This window comes from Girardinichthys multiradiatus, chromosome 2 (genome assembly GCF_021462225.1).
Source record: "Girardinichthys multiradiatus isolate DD_20200921_A chromosome 2, DD_fGirMul_XY1, whole genome shotgun sequence".
Lineage (NCBI taxonomy): Eukaryota > Metazoa > Chordata > Actinopteri > Cyprinodontiformes > Goodeidae > Girardinichthys > Girardinichthys multiradiatus.
In genome coordinates this window covers 25,499,995-25,516,172 of record NC_061795.1, presented here as the reverse complement: position 1 = coordinate 25,516,172, position 16,178 = coordinate 25,499,995, and the positions used below count along the sequence as shown (strand labels likewise).

Here is a 16,178-nt window from a genome sequence, read left to right as displayed (position 1 = left end):
AACAAGAGCATATTCCACTGCTAGCTTGATTTTAACCTGTAAATGAGTCAATTTATTGTTAGGCTTGCATCATGTCTTTCCCTTTTTCACCTGTGAGTCGTAGTCTAATTTATGTGTCCCACAGGGACTGTCACAGTTTACTCTAGACAAGTCGGTGGCTCCCATCAGTCCCAGTGGCCCCATCAGGTAAAAGATGTTCGCCGGAGGGAGTGTGAGGGAGGTGCGGGGGCAGTTTGACTCAAGTGTCAGGGGTTTCGTTTCCCATCTCCCCTATTTCCAGTTACCATAGCATTAGAGCCTAAGGCTTACCAACACAAGGTGTTTAGAGGCAAATCTTCAAACATACAATGTGGAAAAAAGGACGTTTACAGTCAACCAGCATAAGATCCACCTTGATTAAGAGATCAGAGATTTGGGGGTATTGGGTGGCTTGGTTGGTAAAGCAGGCGCACCATGTGTAGAGGCTATAGTCATCAACACAGTTGTTCTGGGTTTGATTCCCGGTCTTGGGCCATTTGCTGCATGTCTTCCCCTTCTCTCTACCCCTTTTTTCCAGTCAAATTACTATTTAATAAAAGCCACTAGTGTCAAAAAAAGAGATTGGAGATTTAAATATTTTTTTAGTTCATGACCTCCATGCTGTTTATATAACCAATATTTGAGTTGTTTGAAAGGTAAACGAAGGATAAAAAGAAAACTGTTTCTGTGCCGTCTCTCTGTAAGGTGTTATTTTTATGTTGTTCTTAAATGTTAAAAATGTTCTGGTTGAGAAACGCAAAACAAATCCAGAAGTTTCATATTTCTGCTCATTTCACTTACAGTGTTTATGTTTTTTTATATTTGTGCCAAAAACAGTAGATGTGCATTAATACCATTTTTCTGCGCTTATATTGTCATATTTCTTATTAAAAACATAGAAAAGTGCTGATAAACCACAGGAGTTTTCTACTTTCTCCTGACCGAATCCAGGACATGTTTACCTTTTTAAGTCTGTCTGAAGTCTGTAAAATGCGTTGTGTTGACACAGGGATTAGAGCAGGTAATCTCTCAGGATGCAGTTTCTGATGAAACCCTTCTTCACAGTCCCAGGGGCCACAAACTGCATGATGAGCCTGGGGACTGTTTGAGTTGCATCAGACTCACAGGCTGCACGTCTCATCTTTCTGAATGTGGCTGCATATTGACACTTAACCTACATATTAATCTTGTGAAACTGGTCATGTAGATTCTATCATGATTTCGCAGTAGAAAGTGGCCTTAAATGATAAACATCTCAATTTCTTGCTACTTGTGGAAGATTTGAAGCAGATTTGCTCCATGTTCCAACAGTAAAAATGTAATATAACAACAAACAACAAACTTCGTGGTTTATTTTTAAATCTTGACAATAACTGTATAGTGATTTCTCTAAAATCATTATGTAACAACTAGTTTTGCTTCAAGGGTAAGGAATGTAAAAAAGTTCAAATATCCACTTTTGCAAAACAGGTTTTTGGATATAGTATCTTCTTAAAACAGAATGCAATTTGAAGGTGAGAATGACACATGGTTTTCAAAACGTTTTACAAATAAAAATCTGAAAATGTTGGTGTTTATTTGTATTAAACCATCCTAAATATAAACTTTATAGAACCAGGTTAGGTGGGTTGTCTCTTTACAATCTTTGCACATCTAGAGGCTGGCATTTTTGCCCATTCTTCTTTGCAAAGTAGTTTAGCTCAGCCAGATTAGATGGAGCTATGGGCGTAAATTTTTAGGTCTTGCCACACATTCTCAGTTGGGTTTAGGCCTGACTTTGACTGAACTGATATAACACATAAATAGGGTTTGATCTAAACCATTCCACTGTAGTTTTGGTTGCATATTTAGGCATGTTGTTCTGCTGGAAGAATGAACCTCTGCTCCAGTTTGAAGTCTTTTGCAGCTTCCAACCAGTTTACTTCCATATTCTTGTAGACATATATCTATACATACAGGGGTTGGACAATGAAACTGAAACACCTGTCATTTTAGTGTGGGAGGTTTCATGGCTAAATTGGATCAGCCTGGTAGCGAGTCTTCATTGATTGCACATTGCACCAGTAAGAGCAGAGTGTAAAGGTTCAATTAGCAGGGTAAGAGCACAGTTTTGCTCAAAATATTTAAATGCACACAACATTATGGGTGACATACCAGAGTTCAAAAGAGGACAAATTGTTGGTGCACGTCTTGCTGGCGCATCTGTGACCAAGACAGCAAGTCTTTGTGATGTATCAAGAGCCACGGTATCCAGGGTAATATCAGCAAGAAGGACGAACCACATCCAACAGGATTAACTGTGGACGCAAGAGGAAGCTGTCTGAAAGGGATGTTTGGGTGCTAACCCGGATTCTATCCAAAAAACATAAAACCACAGCTGTCCAAATCACAGCAGAATTAAATGTGCACCTCAACTCTCCTTTTTCCACCAGAACTGTCCGTCAGGAGCTCCACAGGGTCAATATACACGGCTGGGCTGCTATAGCCAAACCTTTGGTCACTCATGCCAATGCCAAACGTTGGTTTCAATGGTGCAAGGAGCGCAAATCTTGGGCTGTGGACAATGTGAAACATGTATTGTTCTCTGATGAGTCCACCTTTACTGTTTTCCCCACATTTGGGAGAATTACGGTGTGGAGAAGCTCCAAAGAAGTGTACCACCCAGACTGTTGCATGCCCAGAGTGAAGCATGGGGGTGGATCAGTGATGGTTTGGGCTGCCATATCATGGCATTCCCTTGGCCCAATACTTGTGCTAGATGGGCGGGTCACTGCCAAGGACTACCGAACCATTCTTGAGGACCATGTGCATCCAATGGTTCAAACATTGTATCCTGAAGGCGGTGCCGTGTATCAGGATGATAATGCACCAATACACACAGCAAGACTGGTGAAAGATTGGTTTGATGAACATGAAAGTGAAGTTGAACATCTCCCATGGCCTGCACAGTCACCAGATCTAAATATTATTGAACCACTTTGGGGTGTTTTGGAGGAGCGAGTCAGGAAACGTTTTCCTCCACCAGTATCACGTAGTAACCTGGTCACTATCCTGCAAGAAGAATAGCTTAAAATCCCTCTGACCACTGTGCAGGACTTGTATATGTCATTCCCAAGATAAATTGATGCTGTATTGGCCGCAAAAGGAGGCCCTACACCATACTAATAAATTATTGTAGTCTAAAACCAGGTGTTTCAGTTTCATTGCCCAACCCCTGTATCTCCTTCCTGTCTTTTAGTTTTGGTGTTAACCCCAACATTATCGCTTGCTGCCACTTGGCCACCCATTTAAAGCTTTTTAAAGCATCCTCCCCTGTGCATCTCATCCTTTACGGAAAAAAAAACTTAGCTTAGAGAGCAGAATATGTCCAATTTCCAAATACCAGCTATTGCAAAACAAGTTTCAGAAATGGTACATATTTTAAATGATGCACTCAGAAGGTTAACCCCTTTTACTACTTTACAGTTTGTAAATCCTTACGATGCAATCAGTTTTTATTTTATGTGTATACATTTTATATTGCTAAAGGAGAAAAAAAAGATACTTTTAGACCAATCACAATAAATACCACCAGGTTTTCTGCAACGAATGTTTTTCTTGGATATATAAATGAATGAGATACTATAACGCTGTAAGTTGTAAATGACTGATAGTGAAGAAACATCATTAAAGTTGGACTATAGTTGTGAGGTGATGTGATAAGCTGGTGTCCTGTGGGATAAATCTTATAGATTTTTTAAAAATACATTGTCGAGACATCCCCTGATAAGATACAATCGATGCAGTGAAAAACAATTTCCTCATTTAAACTTTCACCTTGAATTCTTTCACATCACCTCTGCATACACTCCCTGTGAAGTTTGCATGATTCATCCGAGTTATAAGAACATGTTGTTCATTCCCATCCAGTGCACCTGCTGGCTTCAAACTCCGGCGGCCCTGCCAAGGCCAGTCTGACACTCCCTCCGATTATACAGTTGATGTCGTGTTCTTCTGGCCTCATTAACTGAATCATACTGCAGCCAATAGCTTCAGGACAGGTTATGGCTCAGGGAGGAATGCTTTTCATTTAGGGAGCTACTCACACCGCTCCATGTGCCGCAACCTCAACAGCTCAACAGTAACAATGCAACACCCCTACCCATCCACCACAGCTTATTTGCAAAGCAAATTTCCTCCAGCAACCCTGGATTTGGTGAGAAGTCAGATAAACGGAGATGAAACATAACTATCTGAGCAGCGCTGGAAAAAAACAAAACAAAACAAAAATAGTGCAACTGAAACTAAAAGGTTCTCAATTCAGTGAAATACAAATATCACTTCTGAGGAGTTTGTTTTACATTGAAATATAAATGATGACTCATGGTGTTGTGTGAGACAATGACTTCTCTTTGCACTTAAAAGGAATTAGTTCATGTAAGAAATAAAACCAGAATGTTCTAAAAGGGTAAAGCATAAACAATATTTTGTTGCATGACTGCACAGTCTCTATGCCTCGCAAACGTATCCATACCCTTAGCACCTTGTCACACTGAAACTACTAAGGTCAATATGTTTGTGATAGACCAACGCAAACTATCACGTAATTAGAAATTGTGCATGTATGTGTTTTGACAATTTCCTGGCTGCTATTAGGTTTTTAGATTTTGTTTTCTTAGGTTCAGCTCCTTGTGTCCATTATTTAGGTGCCTTTCTCAGTTTATTCTTCTATGTTTTATCTCCTAGTTTACTTTAGTGTGTATGTACATTTTTGTATTATTATTATTATGCTAGATTTCCTCCCTGTGTTTCTCTCTGCTCCTGCTCATTTGCTTTCCTTTCTCAGCTCTCTCTGTCTTCATTTGTCTTGGCTGTTTCTCATCTCCTCCTGATTCCACTCAGCTGTTTACCATGCTTTCTGGCCACTCTTCCCCGCTGTCTGTCTATTTGCTGGTTTCTCCCGTGCCTTGGTGACACTGCTCCTGGATCTATGTTTAGTTGTTCTGCCTTTTGGTCCATGTCTCTGATGCTCTGACCTATTCTCCACCCGACTTTCTAGCCCTGTTAATTCTGTAACGACCAGATTCTACATTTGGGTTCTCCTTAAACCACATTATGGCACACAATTCATGTAGAGGTAAGTGTGTGGTAGAAAACTAAAACCTTTAACACACCATGACCATAGTGAAACATAGTGGTGGTGGCAATATGCTGTGGTTATGCTTCTCTTTAACAGGAACAGGGAAGATGGTCAGAATTCATTAGCAGAGCTAAGCAAAATACAGGGAAACACTGCAAAAAACTAAAAACTGAGGTGGGGAGTCACCTTCCAGTAGGACATCGAGACACATCATTTATAGTAAACATTTGTTTACTGAGGACTTAATTCTAAATATTATTTTTGCATTTAGTAGCTGTTGGACCAAATGAAGAAAGCAATAGAATAGGTAATTCCCACTGAGAACCACTAAAAGAGAGACAGAAAATGTTTTGTGAGAAACATCTGGTTAGGGAAAAAATGTCTTTCAGCAGAAAAAGTCCCAGTGATGTAAACATTTAGGAGAGGCCTTTATGTGCAGGAAGCATCACTGACCGTTTACCTCAAGATGCAAAGCGTGGCGTGACTAAACCTAACGGGGAAACAGCACTGAAACATGATTCCTTGGACAGCTGAAACCAACACTATGAAGACAGGTGAACTGTATGTAAATTAAAAGAAAGATGTTTCTGGCCCGAGAATGTCCACCTCACCTGTAAAACACACCAGAGCCAATGTAAAGACACAAGCAAGTCTAGCTACGACAGCAGCAACAGATAACAATCCGGTGTCAGGCTAAGATGTCCTACCCTAACCAGCTGAGTATTCCGGGACAAAAAAAAAAAAAACCTTAGGTACCAAGGCAGCTGCTGTGAGACAATAATAATGTTAAAAGTCATTTTTGCATATGCTAAAGTTATTTACCTGTCTAGTCTAGTTGGTACACAAACATTATTTATTATAAGATAGTGTATCTTTTCTTAGTGTGGTTAATCCGTTTGAGTCTTTTACAGAACTTTGTGTTCTGTCTGATTTTGTTTTCCATAGAAAGTATTCCTTGTTCAGTGCTTCTGTGTTTAGCTTTGTTTCTTTACTGAGAGGGCCTTGACCGAGTCTCTCCTGGCGTTAACAATGGGTACTCTCTTTGACAAACCTTTGGAAAAGATGTTTGAATTAAATGCAAATTTTACTTTTTAAACAATCAGTCATTTTCTACCGCTTATTCCATAGTGGGTCGCAGGGGAACTGGTGCTTATCTCCAGCAGTCTATGGGCGAGAGGAGGGGTACACCCTGGACAGGTCATCAGTCCATCGCAGGGCAACACACAAACAACCACGCACACTCATTCATACATCTAAGGGCAATTTAGAGTGACCAATTAACCTAACAGTCATGTCTTTGGACTGTGGGAGGAAGCCAGAGTACCCGGTGAGAACCCATGCATGCACGGGGAGAACATGCAAACTCTATGCAGAAAGACCCCTGGTCAGGAATTGAACCCAGGACCTTCTTGCTGCAAGGCAACAGTACTACCAACTGTGCCACCGTGCAGCCACTTTTTAAACATATTTCAGTTATTTGTGATCCTACTGTAAACATTCAAATTTGTGCTTCTCAGAACATTCCTATCCATCTCAAGTGTTTACAACTGCATTTCCCCAATCCTTCAAAATCAAAAAATTTTTTTCGGTTGTGGTTACTTTTTATTGCCTCCAATTTTATATAAAGTATAGCACCTTGTATTACCCTTATGTATGGAAAATACCATATAAACAAAAACTGCAATTGTAAAATACAATAACTAGTACAGGAATATGGTTGCTGCCATCAAAGTGTGTTGAGTAGTTTAGGGATGGCTTATTCTGGAGGACAAGCTAATGGCACGAGGTTGTAGCAGTATGAAAAACCAAGTAACTACAATAAAAAGTAAACTCTTGAGAAAATATTGAGAATTATACTTAATAGTGAAGTTTTGCGTGCTTCATCTAAGATCTGGTACGGCAAGATATGGAGTCTAAACGATTTAGGTCGCCGTCTAGTTTTATTGGTGGATATCTTCTCTAGACAAACTCCAGACTTGTTCATACACTTCGTTAGGAGATGAGGATTTTCACAGTGATAAACGTGTCTAAACCAATTGCAATCCCTGGGTTTCTTCACTGTTGACCTTTGGTGCTTGTGTCAGTTGTAAAAAAGTCTGTTAAAGGTGTAAAAACAGAAGACATTTAAAAAAGCACATGGAAACATATCACAAGATGTTGCCAGAAACTTTTGAAATCCTTCAAAAACAAATCAGGATTGTGTCTTTGCCAACTGTTTTATTTAGTTGCAGCTAGCTTAAAAATTATTCAATCCTCCTAATTATTTTTTCTTTATAAGAGCACATATTTGAAAATCAGGTGTGGTCTCAGGCACACCTCATGCTACCGATCAAGGGCTTTCATCATCATCATCATCATCAATTTATTCATTAATTTATTTATAAAGAACTTTACAAAATGCAATCAAATTGCTGTACAGGTAAATAAAAAAACTAAAATGGAAGACATAATAACAAAAACAAAACAAAAAAAGCCAAAAAGCAATAAAATACAAGGTTGACAAAATATATTTATTAGTTGCACCTCAGTTATCTGGATTGTTGATGAACGCATGTTTCAGTTCACGTTAGAAACAGTTTGAAGCTAACAGCTGACATCTGATTCCTCAGAAGGCAGGTGGACAAAAACCTCCAAGTGACTCCAACAGACCTGCAGCAGCCACTGAGTTTTCAGGTTCTGCAATAAGCCATGTCCTAAATGCTTAACACTCCACGCCTGAACAAGACACACACCACTTGTGACCCAGAAGCATAAGGGAAGTTAGCGCCATTATGATCATTACAGTTTAAATAAGACAAAGAGGTTTCGGGATCCTGTTCTGTGAACCTAAAGCTCAAAACATGAAACTATTCGGGCCAATAGGTCAGCGGTTTGTTTCCTCTGGTACTGGAAACCTGTGGTGTGTGAAGAGCAAGATTCATCCAATCAAGTACCAGGATTTCCTGGGAGAAAATACCATGCTGTCTGTGAGGGAGCTGAAGCTTGGGTTTCATTGAACCTTTGAACAGGACAATGATTCCAAGCACAAGTCATAGTTGTTAATGCACATGACTGCAGAGGAGGCAATAAGCTAAAGTCAGAAGATCCCTGCATAGAAATTTACTTTAAAATGAAGTGCTATAAACAGTTAAGACACACACAATCCCTTCTTAGTTGTTACTCAGAGTGACAGACACTGTATGCCAATAAGTAGCAGAGGATTCTTCTCGTTAGGTCTCTGTCCCAACAAGAAAAACAGCTTCAACTAGACAAGAGATTCAGTGACATACTAATATAATCCCCACCAGCCTAAAAAGGATAAAGAAACTATACTGGGTGGATTATAAATGTTGAGAACCTTTTAGAAAAAAGTGTGAAAGCTAATCCTCTGCATTAGTTTGTAAGAGCCTGTTGGCTTTGGCAGGAAAACTTCAGGTTTTCTGCGACGACTCAACTGGTTTTGGAAGATATTGCCTGACAAAACTGACAATAGTCGATACCTCTGCCATGGCGCCTTTACCTACACCAAAAGAAGACAAAAATTTAGATGAATGCATCAATTAGGAAAAGAACAATATTTGATGAGAGCTGGGAAGTAACACATATAATATATACATATTCAACTGCAAAACAAGCTCTATGCTCAAGACACACACATTCATGCACCCATTATTTTTGTAAACTTGCTCTGTTTGCATGAAAAGCTGAGACAGGCTGTAAAAACGATTTATCAGTGGCCCGATGATGAACCGTCTTCAGGATATGTACTATGAGAAACTGCTCTAAAATTGGCACTTACTTACAGGTCCTTCTCAAAATATTAGCATATTGTGATAAAGTTCATTATTTTCCATAATGTAATGATGAAAATTTAACATTCATATATTTTAGATTCATTGCACACTAACTGAAATATTTCAGGTCTTTTATTGTCTTAATACGGATGATTTTGGCATACAGCTCATGAAAACCCAAAATTCCTATCTCACAAAATTAGCATATCATTAAAAGGGTCTCTAAACGAGCTATGAACCTAATCATCTGAATCAACGAGTTAACTCTAAACACCTGCAAAAGATTCCTGAGGCCTTTAAAACTCCCAGCCTGGTTCATCACTCAAAACCCCAATCATGGGTAAGACTGCCGACCTGACTGCTGTCCAGAAGGCCACTATTGACACCCTCAAGCAAGAGGGTAAGACACAGAAAGAAATTTCTGAACGAATAGGCTGTTCCCAGAGTGCTGTATCAAGGCACCTCAGTGGGAAGTCTGTGGGAAGGAAAAAGTGTGGCAGAAAACGCTGCACAACGAGAAGAGGTGACCGGACCCTGAGGAAGATTGTGGAGAAGGGCCGATTCCAGACCTTGGGGGACCTGCGGAAGCAGTGGACTGAGTCTGGAGTAGAAACATCCAGAGCCACCGTGCACAGGCGTGTGCAGGAAATGGGCTACAGGTGCCGCATTCCCCAGGTCAAGCCACTTTTGAACCAGAAACAGCGGCAGAAGCGCCTGACCTGGGCTACAGAGAAGCAGCACTGGACTGTTGCTCAGTGGTCCAAAGTACTTTTTTCGGATGAAAGCAAATTCTGCATGTCATTCAGAAATCAAGGTGCCAGAGTCTGGAGGAAGACTGGGGAGAAGGAAATGCCAAAATGCCAGAAGTCCAGTGTCAAGTACCCACAGTCAGTGATGGTCTGGGGTGCCGTGTCAGCTGCTGGTGTTGGTCCACTGTGTTTTATCAAGGGCAGGGTCAATGCAGCTAGCTATCAGGAGATTTTGGAGCACTTCATGCTTCCATCTGCTGAAAAGCTTTATGGAGATGAAGATTTTATTTTTCAGCACAACCTGGCACCTGCTCACAGTGCCAAAACCACTGGTAAATGGTTTACTGACCATGGTATCACTGTGCTCAATTGGCCTGCCAACTCTCCTGACCTGAACCCCATAGAGAATCTGTGGGATATTGTGAAGAGAACGTTGAGAGACTCAAGACCCAACACTCTGGATGAGCTAAAGGCCGCTATCGAAGCATCCTGGGCCTCCATAAGACCTCAGCAGTGCCACAGGCTGATTGCCTCCATGCCACGCCGCATTGAAGCAGTTATTTCTGCAAAAGGATTCCCGACCAAGTATTGAGTGCATAACTGTACATGATTATTTGAAGGTTGACGTTTTTTGTATTAAAAACACTTCTTTTATTGGTCGGATGAAATATGCTAATTTTGTGAGATAGGAATTTTGGGTTTTCATGAGCTGTATGCCAAAATCATCCGTATTAAGACAATAAAAGACCTGAAATATTTCAGTTAGTGTGCAATGAATCTAAAATATAGGAATGTTAAATTTTCATCATGACATTATGGAAAATAATGAACTTTATCACAATATACTAATATTTTGAGAAGGACCTGTATAACAGAACATCTGACTTTTCTTGGGACTTGTGAAACACAAAAATGATTAATTCAAACAAGCCTAAAGTTACTAGATTTATTTCTAGGAGATAGTTCTGGGTCAAAAGACCCTTCATGAATTGCTACCCCTATTTCTTAGCCACATGTTGCCGACCCCTTTTATCTTAATTTCTTATCAGTTTCTTTACCATTGTCGTTAGGTTTGCATGAATGGTGTGGATACATAATCATGAAAACATAATATTTGATTTCATTTGAATAAGCAGTTCAATTAGATTTTTGTACTACACACTATTTCTATATATTTTTGCATCCTCTTTTTCGGTCAGTTGATTCTTATGAAATATGACAGATTATAACCCCCAATCAACCCATAATAACTAATTGAGGTCTTGCCGGTAAATATTGTTAACTGAAGCCAAATAACCACATTTACCAAAGCTGCACAAACCTTCTAGACAAAGCCCACTTTAGCAAGATTAGGAAGGAGGGAAAGAATGAATGAAGCACAGAAACACGTTGTACTTAGGAATCTTTACATACCGTACCGAATACATGTTACACAAGACTACACTGTGGTCCACTAATTAGTGATAATAAAGGTCTACTTTTTTCAAATGTTTGCTAACACAGAAAATTTGGTTTGGCAGTAAGTGTTTTTATAGGAAATGTCTGTGTTTTTAGCATTTTTAAGGTTGGAGTGTGCCAACTAACAACTAATTTTGACGAGTCATCCAGGCATTCTTTAAATAAACGTACTGTTGCCATGAAGGCCTTAAGGCCGAGTTTAAAAGCAAGTGATGACAGATACTGGACTGTTTGTTCACTGAAAATATTACAATGTAGAAGGGCCTGAAAAATGAGGGCAGAAGAAAAAAGGTTTAGCAAAGTCAAATGATGCATGAAGCTGGCATGTTAGTTGTTTTGATAAAAGGTGAATGAATTACTCTTTTGTTTTGCAGCAAAGATACATTAGACACTGTTAAACAAATCAGAAGAGCACTTTGGAACCTCACAAGGTCATGTCAACCCTGGGTCAAACAAAAGGTGTCTCTATCAGGTAACCTAACGCACTGCATGAGGCATTAGCTGAGGACAGAAACCTCCTAAAGTGCACTCAGCAGGTTGATGCAACCTCCCACACTGGTGGCATTTACCATTTCCTTTTATTTGAGCATTCTTTCACTCTGCGGTGACAATTGTTCCGATGGAGGAGCAACCTAGTCAGGAAGTACGTTTTTCATCAAAACATGTAGTTTTAACCTAGAATTAATGCTTTTATTACAACACTATATGCCTTATACTGAGGGATGATTGATCAATTACGGAGAAAGCTTTTTAGATCTGTAGCTGTTCAGTACAAAGGATTAATTGTTTCTGCCAGTTGCTGTTGGTATGTCAAATGTAGTCAAGCAAACTGAGGTTTGCGGTGGTCATTTATTTTTTTATTGTCCCATTGAAGCCTGCTCTAAAACCGTTTTACCAAAGATTCAATAGGATTTCAGCAGGAGGTTTTAAAACGTCCTCATTTCTATGTAAGTGGATCAATGTACACGTAAGGTTATTGTTCACTTTAATACTAATCCTTTAAATTGCTCAACAAATTCTACCTCTATTTTCCTGCAGGTTCCTACTTTATTTTCTAGAATGTCTTCAGTTATAGATATAGAAAGAAGATGAAATTCAAAATCATGAAGTAACTTCAGCATTTATGTCTTTTTTTGTGAGTAAAACAAATTTTCTCTATTTAGGCCCGAACAGGAAGGCCTGCAAGGGCCTATTGTAACTCGAATGTTTATTATTATTCATCCGGGAAATTAATTGGCTTTTTGGAGGCCTTTACATATTCAAAAACTCACCAAACTTCATAGAAAGTTGTCCCCCAATGGAAATGTTCCTATTCTAATGGGTTTGAAAATGGGCGTGGCCAAATAGCTCTACAGCGCCCCCTAAAGTGAGATAGGCAAAGTGGTAAGTCCTAGAGAGTTGAAATTTGGTACATAGCTAGATCTCCCCAAATCATGAAAAAAAGTATCTTGGGGGTATGCCCTAAAACCAACAGGAAGTCGGCCATTTTGGTTAAGGGTCATTTTTGGACGTTTTTCACTCCTAGGGATTTTGAGCTACCGGCTTCATATTTGATCAGTATGTAGTTAAGGCATTGGGGATTAAAAGTTATCAAAATTGTGAGTTTTTGAGCATGTTGAAGGGGCGGGACCAGGCCGCTCATACTGCCGCCTACTGGTGATGTGCAAAACTGAGCGGCGGGATCGTCGGTGTCGTGGAGTAGGCAATGCCAGGCTCCCGCAGTCGCTGCACAGGCCGAGTTGCGCTCAGGTGCGAGGGCCTTCAATACTGCTTACAGCTTTAATTTGTTTTGTATCTTCTTGAAAATTGCAGTCAATGGAATTGTTGCTGAAACATTTGTCCTTTATTCTCTCTACAATGTTCATCATTGTAATTTTAGTTTTTACAAATATTTTTCCCTTTAGGTTAAGCAACAACTTCAGATTATTTTCCTGATTTATAGATTTTTCTAATCATGTAAAAAAATAAAAATGAAAAAAATCACATATCAGCAGTAGACTATTTTACCTGCAGGATTCAGTTAGTGTTTTTAGAGGTATCTAAAACACTAACTGAATCCTGCAGTTAATGTTTTAGATACTAACTCCAGGATTAGTATCCAAAACACTAGATATCAGTGTTCATGATACTAAAACACTAATATCTCTAATACAGCTGACATGAGTCTGCTGTATTAGGCACAGACTAATACAAAAAAAAAAGTAAAAATGTACCTTCATCCCCACAGACTAGCTTCTTAGAAATGCAGGGGATTTCCACATATCCGAACTCTTTTAGCCGGGATACCTGCTGAGCCGTAATGGGATGCAGCCACATAGCTGTATTCATAGCGGGACAGAAGAGGAGAGGTCGACTGGTATCCCAGGCTCTTACCACACATGTCTGAAATGAACAGATTCCAATCAAATGAAACAGTTTTAGAGAAACTTCATGACACGATGTCATTTGCCATTAGATTTCATAAACAGAGAGATAATACTTTTACATTCTCACCAATAGGTTGTCACAGATGCCATTAGCAATCTTTCCAAGAGTGTTGGCATCGAGAGGGGCAATGATCAGCAGGTCTGCCCAGCGTCTCAGCTCAATATGCAGCACAGGGTCGGATCTTTGTGTCCATAGCTAAACAAAAGACGGGATGTCTCCCTACAGTTATGTTGGTATACCATGGTTTTAAACAGTTAGTTTGAAGACTGGTAATTGTTTTTATTATTATGTTTCTATAATTTTTAATCCTTTTAATGAGTTGCCAGAGAAAGTAATGGCATGACCACAGGCTTCTCCTGCTCTATGGAGGATAATAATGCATGTGATACCCAACCCAATGACCAATTAACCAGCTACTGTCAGCTTATTATACACCCTGTGACACTGCAAAAAGAGCAGAAAGGAAAAGGGTATAATATTCTGTGCATTAGGCACTTAAAAAACGACTACTAAATATAGCAGGTGTTCTATAATTTTGTATATTATGTATCAAAATTAAAACAACAAGGAAATGGTATAGGAAACGTTTTTTTTATTATTATATTTTCAGTGTAACTGTAAAAATTAATGTGTTATACTATTGTAACAGCAACAGCAGTGTAACAGTAGAAGAAATATAGCTGCTGATCTCATTCATAAAAGTACTTTCCGGTGCTTTCCGTTTATTATTACCTCCCACTCATCCTTGTCAGTGTAAATCTTTACAGAAACATCTGAAGGATTGTAGAAGTGTTTGGCGTGCTCTGTAGTGACCACTCTTACATCCACCTAAGGAAAAAACGAAACAGAGACACTGACAGAAAGGTCCAGGAGGGATACTGGATTGTAAAACTCTCACCAAGAAATATTACAGGCACATCTCAATAAATTAGAATATCATCCAAAAAGTTAAAAGTGAAAGTCATACATTACATAGATTCATTGCACAAAGTTATGTATTTTAATCATATATGTCTATTAATTTTGATAATCATGGTTCACAGTTACTGAAAACCCTAACTTTGTTTCTCGGAAAACTTTCATTCAACTTAAAATCAAGTTAAGGGATTATCAATACAGAAATGTTTTCTTATGTAGCCATGCTATGCTCACAAAAGAAAAAAGTCACAAAGGCCTATTGCTAAAGGAGCTGGTTGTTCACAGTGTTGTACCCAAGTGTATTAATAGAAAGTTAAGTGGAAGGGAAAAATCAAATAGAAATAGGTACACAAGCAACTGGGAAAACTGCAGCCTTAAGATGATTGTAAAACCCATTTAAGAGCCGGGGGAGATTCAAAGTTGTGGGCCGAGGCTTGAGTCAGTGTTTCAAGAGCCACCACACATAGACGTACCCAGTACATGATCTACAATGGTTGAATTCCCTGTGTTAAGGCTTTCCTAAACCAGAGACAATGTCAGAGGTGGTCTTCTTGGACTAAGGGAAAAAAGGACAGGACTGTTGTTCAGCTCTCTTTTCAGATGACAGTAAATTTTGCAATTCATGTGGAAATGAAGGTCCCAGAATATGGAAAACAGCAACTCGGCCGTGAAGGAAACTTTAGACCATTTCATGCTACCCACTGCTGACAGGAGAGGGTGATTTCATTTTCCGGCTAAACGTGCCACATGTAATTTTAAGACCATTTTTCAAAGTGCTTGTTTCTTTAACCAACTTGCCTGACTTAAACCCATAGAGAATCCATTGGTCTTATCAAGTGGAAGATAAGAGACATCAGCCCCACCAATGCAGTAAAGCTGAACCTCATAAAGCAACCTGGGCTTTCTCAACAACTCAGCAGAGCCACAGGCTGATCGCCTCCATGCCATGTTGCCTTGATGCATTAATTCATGCAAAAGGACCCCCAATGACTGCATGATGTGTAAAGTACGTGGACATGTTTTTTCAGTAGGCTGCTGTTCCTATGTAATATTTTTATGTTTTTAGAAACTTTGGGTTTTCATTAGCTGTAAGCCATAATCATCTAAATTAATTCTTGCACTATAATCACTGAGTGTAATTAATCTACATAATACATGAGTTTGACTTTTCGAAGTACTAAAATATATTGACCTTTTGATGATTTTCTAGCTTATCTGAATAAGCCTTTGTCTCACTACATGTATGTGACAGTAATGGACTTCTGTTGATGTTGCTTCTAATGTCTCCACCTTGCGGTAAAGGTAAGAGTATGCAGTCAGGTGAACAAAGACGTGGGCTTGGTGTGATTTGTGACAAATGTAAATCAGGCACAGATTAATACGAATAAATGACCTGCGGATCCGCTCACCCCGGAAAGCTGAAGGAGCTCGGAGACCAAAAATGGCAGTTTCAAAGCTGCGACGCTTCCTGTTACACCCACAAGAACACGAAACGTCCCGGAAGATTTAAACAAATCGGTTTTCAGAGACGATACGAAGTCGTCTGACTGCATCTTAGCCGATAATCACCAAGAGGAGGTAAGCTAGCTCCTGCGGACCCGTACCACTTCCGTAAATATACTCCCCAAGCCAATCAGAAGAGGATAACAACCGAACGTGCACGAGTACGTCTGCACGGTGACAGATTGTGAGCGCGCGCGTTGGCAGAATATTCTG

The 16,178-nt window shown here is 39.5% G+C and overlaps 1 protein-coding gene across 1 annotated transcript; it reads right to left on the bottom strand.

Moving 5' to 3' along the window:
- Positions 1–7,626: 7,626 nt before the first annotated feature.
- ppcdc (phosphopantothenoylcysteine decarboxylase) lies at positions 7,627–16,165 on the bottom strand. Its single transcript, XM_047390180.1, has 5 exons — positions 15,872–16,165; positions 14,277–14,372; positions 13,611–13,739; positions 13,331–13,499; positions 7,627–8,636 (listed from the first exon to the last, which is right to left on the bottom strand). The coding sequence occupies exons 1-5, from the start codon at positions 16,013–16,015 to the stop codon at positions 8,548–8,550; spliced, it is 627 nt and encodes a 208-aa protein (XP_047246136.1). The 5' UTR covers positions 16,016–16,165; the 3' UTR covers positions 7,627–8,547.
- Positions 16,166–16,178: the final 13 nt, after the last annotated feature.